At 68.7% G+C, this 7609-nt stretch overlaps 1 protein-coding gene across 1 annotated transcript in view; it reads right to left on the bottom strand.

The window, feature by feature from the left end:
- TINAGL1 (tubulointerstitial nephritis antigen like 1) overlaps positions 1-4870 on the bottom strand; it is a 7122-nt gene extending 2252 nt beyond the window's left edge. The window contains exons 1-6 of the mRNA XM_027701277.1: positions 4543-4870; positions 3750-3813; positions 1850-1942; positions 1641-1755; positions 564-687; positions 294-444 (exon numbers count right to left, since the gene is read on the bottom strand). Of these exons, the coding sequence (XP_027557078.1) occupies positions 294-444; positions 564-687; positions 1641-1755; positions 1850-1942; positions 3750-3813; positions 4543-4855 (860 nt within the window). The 5' untranslated portion in view covers positions 4856-4870. The remainder of the gene's footprint in view (positions 1-293; positions 445-563; positions 688-1640; positions 1756-1849; positions 1943-3749; positions 3814-4542) is intronic.
- Positions 4871-7609: the final 2739 nt, after the last annotated feature.

Genomic DNA, 7609 nt, shown 5'->3' with positions numbered 1-7609 from the left:
ACCTGGGCTGCCAGCCCTCAGTCCCCACTTGCCCCAGGGACAGGATGAGCACAGGGATCTCTTGGGCTCTTCCCAGGTAACCAGAGCCTCAAAACCCCTTATCCCACCCCTGCACGAGTGGATCTCCACAACAGCATCTTCACAACACCCTCTGCCCTCCATCCCATTCCATCCCATCCCATCCCATCCCTTCCCAGTCCCATCCCATCCTATCCCAAGCTAAACCAAGCCATCCCCTCCCATCCCATTCCATCCCATCCCATTCCATTCCATTCCATCCCATCCCCACTCACCCTCTCCTGCGGAGGTACCACCAGGCCCCATCCAGCCTCCCCCCGCTGCAGCCCCGCTGGTTTCGGGTGTCACAGGACAGCAGGTTTTGCGGGGACAGGGCGGGGGTCATGTGTCCCATGGAGTGGATGGAGATTCGATCCGAGGCCACGGCTGGGAGCGAGCGTGGGGAACAGGGTGAGGCAGCTGCTCCCCGGGCCCTGCTCTGCTCCCCAGCAGCAGGTTTAGTCCCCATCCCCGCCATCCCCCACATCCCACCCCGTCCCCCTCACCCGCCGTGGAGAAGGCCCAGGACCCAGCGCAGTTCCCCTGGTCCAGGGGCCCGTGGATCATCCCGGGCCACTTCGCGGCGGCATCGAAGTGTCGCGGCAGCACCTCGTTGGAGTCCATGTTCATCTGCAGGGCACGGCCGAGGGGGGCTCAGCCCGAGGGTCCCCCACTCCTCCCCCTGCCATCCCAGCCCTCCCAGCACCTCCCAGGGCATCCTCTGAGCAGGGGTCCCCAAACAGCATCAGTGTCCCCCACCCCAGCCCCACTGTGGACACTAAGGACACCAGCCCCACGCTCAGGACAGGGACAGCACCCTGGCCAAGGCCGACCAGGATTTGGGTGCCTCCTTGTCCCAGAGGAGCCAGATCCCACAATTTCCCCTAAATTAGGGCTTCTCTGTCCCAGCAGCTCCTCGTACAACAGCAGCACTGACTGTCCCGTCTCAGACCCCAGCGGGGGCCTTGGTGCCCACCACAAGTGCCCAGCCCTGGGTGACTCAGCCCCTCATTGTGGCCTCTGGCCGCTGATTCCCGCCCGGCCTTTCCGCTCCGGAGGGGGGGACGGTGCCCCCGCCCCGGCCGAGCTCGGCTCAGCCTTCCTGGGGAGGACACGGCCACGACTCCCGGCTCATCCAGCGCAGGAAGTGCCTCTAAAATTAAACTCAGGCTCAAGAGTTCGGTGCTGGGTGTGCACCGTGTGTGATGCTCGCTCCTCCAGCACCCCCGGGTGATGCCCACCCCGGGTGGGGGCAGTTTTGGGTGCAGGCAGAGGCACCCCACTGGCAAAGTGCTGGCGCAGCCGGCTCTGCCGACTCAGCAGCTCCAGGGCCGGCTTTCCGATGGGAAACCGGCACGGAGGAGAGGGGTTAAAAACAACACTGGCAGCCCGGGGATTGTCCCGGGGAATTTGCTGAGCTGCTGTCTCCAAACACGAGGGCTGCCCGCGGCACCCACCCGCCACGGCCCCTTCCCAGGGCTGGGGATGCTGCGGGGACATCACCAGCCAAGGGGATGGGGAATCACCGGGCCCGGCCGTGGGATGGGCAGGGTTGTGCCTCAGTTTCCCACCCGAGGACTCACGTGCATCTCGTTCATGTTCATGACGGTGGGAGAGGGACGGAAGGTGCCCAGGCGGTGCCGGATCCCGTCCTCCAGGGTCATGCCCCAGAACTGGCTGTAGTTGGTGGCTCTCCAGCTGCGTGGGAGGAGAGGGCACAGGTCAAGGGTACCCCAAAAAGCACCGAGGGGTGGAGCGCCCCTTCCCCATCCTCCCGGGGCCGGGTCCTTACCCAAAATTGCCCCTGTTGACGGCGTCGATCAGCTCCCCATCCATCAGGCAGGCGTGGTCCTCACACTGCCACTGCCCACCAGGGCCGCAGGTGCTGCAGAGGGGACAGTCAGCACATGAGGGACAGTGTCCCCAAGGTGACCAGGGGGACCCCGGGTGGGTGCTGGCCCTGCCAAGCTGGGGACCCGCTGCCATCGTGGGCAGCCAGCGAGGGGCCAGGGCTACTTCTGCACCAAGGGCTGGGGTCAGCACAGCTTGGCACCTCAGAGCAGGGTGAGACTGGGCCAGGAGGTGTGGGCAGCCCTCTGGGTGACCCTGAGGGCTGTTCTCCGCCACCCCAGCCCCCACTGGAGCCCAGAGGGCAGACAGGGCATGGGACAGAAAATCAGCTGAAAAGCTGCCAGGGCTCCAGACATCAGAGAGGGGCTTGGACGCCAGCCCGGGGAGGGGGGTCGGGGCTGGATTCTCCCCCCGAGTGAGACACTGTGGCCAGGTTTGCCCTGTGGCACCCACGGGGAGCCCCGGGATGGGCGGGCTGGGGGGGTGTGCCGGGTCCCCTGGGGAGCCCCGGGCTGTGCTCCCCCCGTGCAGTGAGCAATGCTTGGCATGCTCCCTCCTGCCCAGATCCCGGCTCACTCTTCCCTTTTATGGAGCTGTGCGAGGCCGGAGCCCTGTCCCGCCAGACACCCCAATCCCAATCCCTCCTGCAGCACCTGTCCCCCAGCTCTGCCTCCATCCCCATCCCCGAGTGCTCCTGGTGCTGGGTGGTGACCCTTAGGAACTCCCACGGGAGCACCTCAAGGTGCCACCAGCTGGGTGCCCACAGCAGCCCCCTCTGCTTCCCCCTGGCACGGGGTTTGCCCCCTGACAGCACCCCCAGACCCCGAGGGACCCGGGCAGGGAGAGGAGCTGGGGTGAAGCGCTGCAGAAATTCCTGCTCTCCAGGCGCCAACTGCGGGGGAAGAGGGTTTGGAAGAAGATCCTCATCCCCCCTGAGCACTGTTGGGTCAGAGATGCCCCCCCAGCAGCCGGGACCATCCATCCAAGTGCATGGATTGGGGACCCCCTCGGCCTTCCCCTGGGGCTCAGGGGGCCCCTCCAGCCCCACGTCCCGCCACGCCACGATCCCAAAGAAACACCAGGCAGCACTGGAGCTTCGGGGAGGGTCGGGCTGGCTTTTCACCTGCAGCCCAGCACACGCCTGCACACACATGCTCACACACGTGCTCCTGCCCTGCACACGCCCCAGACGCAGCCTTTGATTGCCCTTATCTGCCGCATCGCCCCGCCGGGCTCGCTCCCTGTCTCCGGCAGCTCCGCGCCTGCAGGTTCCCCTATCCCCCACCTCCGGATGCCAGTAATTCCAGCGTTCCCAGATAAACCCCACTGCTGCTCAAGCAGCGAGCTCCTGGGGCTCCCGAGAAGGCGGCAGAGCCGGACTCTGGCCGCTGGCACGGCACGGCCGCGGCTGCCGGCGCGTCCCGTCAGGCTTGGGCAAGCCGGGCTCGGACCAGCGTGGCCAAACCCCCCCCCGGCAGCTCGTCAGGAGCCCGCAGCCGGCCTGGCCGCGCGTTATCCCGCCGGAGCGGAGCGAGGGCTCCCACGCAGGCATGCGCTGGAACTTGGGAGCGGCTCAAGGCCCTGGGCTCTTGGCTCCGAAAATGCCAGAACAAAGGCATTTGGCACCGGCTCCCACCACCCAGCTCGGGCCCCGCGCCCCGCCGAGCCCCGCTGATCGCAGGAGCCCACGGGACCCCAGCGCCTTCCTCCGAGCAGGAAGAGCGCCCGTGCCGTGCCAGCGGTACCCACGGGATCCTGGCACCTTCCTACAGGCAGGTGGCACGCCAGTGGCACGCCACAGGTGCCCGCATGGCATGGGGAGCACAGAGCCGCTCACTCACCACAGGTTGCAGTTCTCCCGGTACGTGGCTCCCGTGGGATAGTTGAGTCCGGCGCGGGCACAGCCTGGGTGGGAGAGGAGAGAGCACCAGTGAGTGCCTGGCTGTGCCAGGGGTCGCGCCAGCACCCCCATGTTCCAGGGGGGACGTACCAAGGGGAAAATAAGTGTGGTTCTTGAAGCCAGGCAGCACTTGGCACCCCCAAAGCTGCGGTGGGGGTCAGCTCGTGCCCCACGGCGCAGGGTGGGAGCAGGGCCGGCTCGGTGCTGGGAGGGTTAACTGTGCACAGCCTGGTGGGACAGGGATAAAGGGGCTGGTTGTACCCGGGAGCTGGCTCTGCTCTGCAGGGACTTCTGAGAGAGCCTTGTGCTGCGTGTGGGGGGGCTGCCTGTGCCCCCCTCTTGCCCCCCGGCTGCCCTGCCTGCCCCAGCTGCAGGGAGGGTTAAGTCGGGGCCAGCATCCGCCTGCCCCAGACGTGACCGGGCAAGCTGGGATAGAGTCCCCCTCACCTCCAGGCTCTGCCCCACGGGCACGTGCTGCTGTGGGAACAGGCTGCGGGGTCACAGCCTGCTCCCAGCCCTGTTTTTCTCGGAGCCCATCCCCATCCCGGACACTTTGTGTCAGTTCCTGCAAGCTCCGAGGGGTCTGGAGCTGCTTCGCAGCAAGAGCAGGACCATGAGGTGCCGCATCCATCACTCCACAGAGCACCAGCAGCATCACACAGCACACGGGGCACCCCCAGGGCCGCCCCCCGGCACCCACAGACCCCTGCCCGGCTGGGCTGGGCGCGCCTCACCTTGGGCTTTGGGGAAGGGGGCCGGGATGCCCAGGCAGTATTCCCAGAAGTCGGGGCAGCAGTCGGAGACGGTGCGGTTGCAGAAGAGGTCGCAGTAGCAGAGGGTGTCGTGGTAGGGCACCGTGCAGCCGTCGTCGCGGCCGCGGCAGCAGACGTCCCCCCGCTGGCAGTAGGACCCCCCGGCGTCGTAGACCCCGTTCTGGTACAAGCCGGGGCCCAGCTCCCGGCGGGTGCGGACCCGGGAGCCCAGGGCTGCCCGGGCCACCAGCCAGAGGCACAGCAGGGCCCGCAGCGGGCGCATGTCCCCGGGCATGTCCCCACGCCGGCACCGCTGCGGAGGGAGGGCACTGAGGGCACGGGGGTCCTGCACTCCGCACCCACCCGTCCCGCTGGGTCACATCCCACCTCCCCGAGTCCCCGCCCTGCCCTCCCCCCAGGACGCTCAAAACATTCTGGTTTTGTAACTCCCCTTGAGACCACACGGCTCAGGGGGGTTCCCACAACCCCCAAAACACCATCTGCCCCTCCTGGGCATCTGAGGGGCCCCGTGCCCACCCACACCTTAACCACCTGCTCCAAGAGCAAAAATCCCGCGGGATGGGGCTCCTCAGGACACCCGGGGCGGGGGGATTGCCCGCGTCCCGTTCCCAACCCCAATCCCAGTTCCCATCGCGGGCAGTGCGATGAGCTCCCAGGTCTCAGCCCGCGGGGCCGAGGGGGGCGACGAGGACCCTGCAAGAGGTGGGAGGAGGGCAATCCGGCACTGGGAAGGACCCCTTCCCGCCCGGTCCCGTCCCGTTCCGTCCCTGGGCCGTACCTGCCGCGCCCGACGCGGGGGGGTCCCCGCGAGAGGGGCGGGGGATCCGATCCGAGGGTCTCGCGCGGATCTTACGGGGCAGGACCCCCTCTCCTCTCCTCTCCCCACCCCTCGCACCCGGGTCCCCCAGCGTCCCCTCCCGGTCCCGTACCTGCCGCGCCCGCCGCTCCGCTCCGCCGCCGCCGCCGCCGCGGCCCCGCCGCTCCTTATAACCGCGCCCCGGCCGGGGGGGCGCCGGGGGAGGCGCCGGGGCAGCCGCGACCGGCCGGGGCGGAGCGCAGCGGGGCGGGGGTCGGGCCCGGGGCTCCCGGCGGGACGGGCGACAGAGCCCCGGACTGGTGGCCCCCCCGCCCGGGGTCCCCCGACGACACCTCTCTGCCCGCGGGGTCTCCCCGGATCCTGATCCCCTCCCCGTGCCCCCCACTCCCCGCCGGTGCCCTCGCAAAACGGGGGGTCCCGGCTGCCCTTCCAGCACTCCCTGCTCCATCCAGGGGGTTCCCATCGTGGGGGATTTCCCCATTGCGGGGCAAGGTGTGTGGAGAGAAGGGGAAGAGAGAGGAAGGGGCTGCGTGCCTCCCCCTTCCAGCGGGAAGCTGGATACGGGCGAGACAGGGACACCCCGTCACAGCCCAGGGCACGGAGTCGGTGTCACTCGGAGCCAGCCCCGTGTCCCCGCTGCCAGCACCCAGCCCTGTGCTCGGGGGACCGGGGACGGGGGATCTTGGCCACCCCCCAGGCTTTGGTTCCCTCCGCAGCACCAGCACCTGCTGCGGGGCTCCAGCCGCCCACGCCGTGGCTCCTGCTGTCCCTGCCCCGCCGGGAGCACCTCCCGGCGCTGCCAAGGGATTCCTCGAAGATGCCTCATGGCAGCCAGGACGGGAGCACCGCGGGGGGAGCGGGGTTCCCTGCGTGGCCGTGGCTGGAGGGCTCCTGGCTGAGCCCTGGGGCGGGTGCCGCGCTCAGGGTGTGCTTCACCCCGTGTATCCACGCACGGGGAGCACCAAATCCCACTGGGAACGAGGGCTGCCTGCTCCCCGGGACCCCAGGGAGCGCTGGGTGCCCGAACGAGGGTCCTACAGGAGGCCCATCCGCAGGGACACCCCCGCCCCGGCCCGGCTGCGCGGCCAGAGCTCCTGGAAGGGCCTTTTCCTGTAAATGTGTCCTTGGGCAGCGCTGGGGCTGGAGCGCCGCAGGAAGGAACTGCGTCCAGCCCAGAGTCCGGCTGTCTCCAAGCACACTTGCTCCATGACTGGACAGAGAGGAATCCGCAGTGACTCACAAATTCCCCAAGACCCTCGGGAACAAAGCAAAGCCACTGGCACAAAGGACATCCCAGACCGCTGCTGCCCGTCCTTGTTCCCCCCGCCAGCCCCCTGGCACGGCCCGCAGGACGCCGTGGGGGTGCTGCGGGAACAGCTGGCCCCTTCCCATCCCCGTGACGACGCTGTTCCCCCCGCCAGCTGATAAGAGCTGGTGTGCGGAGGCGGGAGCGGCGACAAGTCCAAGTGTTCGCAGCACCCCCTCACCCCCTTCCCGGGGCCGGGCTCCGCCTGCCAAGCGTCGCTCCCGGCGGGATGCAGCCAGCTGGCACCGCGGGGTCACAGCTCCCCGTGTCGCTCTGACGCTGGCGTCCTCCCTCACGTGTGTCCCTTCTCCGGGGAGTGGCAGCCTCTGGCAGACCGAGCGGAGGGGGGCAAAGTCCTGCCAGGGCACCTTGGGCCCATGTGATTGCGGGAGGCAGAGCCGAGTGCCAGGGGCTGGCCACGCCTGCCCTGCCTCTGCCACCACCTCCAGCCACGCTGGGGGAGGGAGCGGATCCCAGGACCCCATCCCCACCCCACAGAGCCGTGGAAAAGCCCCCCAAGCCAGGTGGGGAGCAGCACAGACACACACACAGGCTCTGCTGAGCTGCACCCACTGCCACCCCCGTGGGGTGCAGGGGGAGCACCCAGCGATGCACAGCCCATGGCAGGGCGACGATCCCACTGTGGCAGGGATGCATCCTCCAAACCCACCCGGGAAAGCCACTCAGCTGGCTGGGAATGATGGGAGAGGCCGGTGAAGTGCCACTGTGGCTTTCAGGGTGCTGTCACCTCCTGGATCCCCCTCAAAGCCAAACCCCAGGGACTGTGCCCTGCACACGGGGCAGTCCATGGAATCCAGGTACCAGAGTCACCCTGAGACCCCCGTCCCAGCAGGCTGGGGCAGCTCTGGGGGCACTGGGGCCGGCATGGTCGGGGCAGGGAGGTG

Source organism: Neopelma chrysocephalum, unplaced genomic scaffold (genome assembly GCF_003984885.1).
Source record: "Neopelma chrysocephalum unplaced genomic scaffold, ASM398488v2 Primary Assembly neopelma1_155, whole genome shotgun sequence".
Taxonomy (NCBI): Eukaryota; Metazoa; Chordata; class Aves; order Passeriformes; family Pipridae; genus Neopelma; species Neopelma chrysocephalum.
This window is presented reverse-complemented; position numbering and strand designations above follow the sequence as displayed.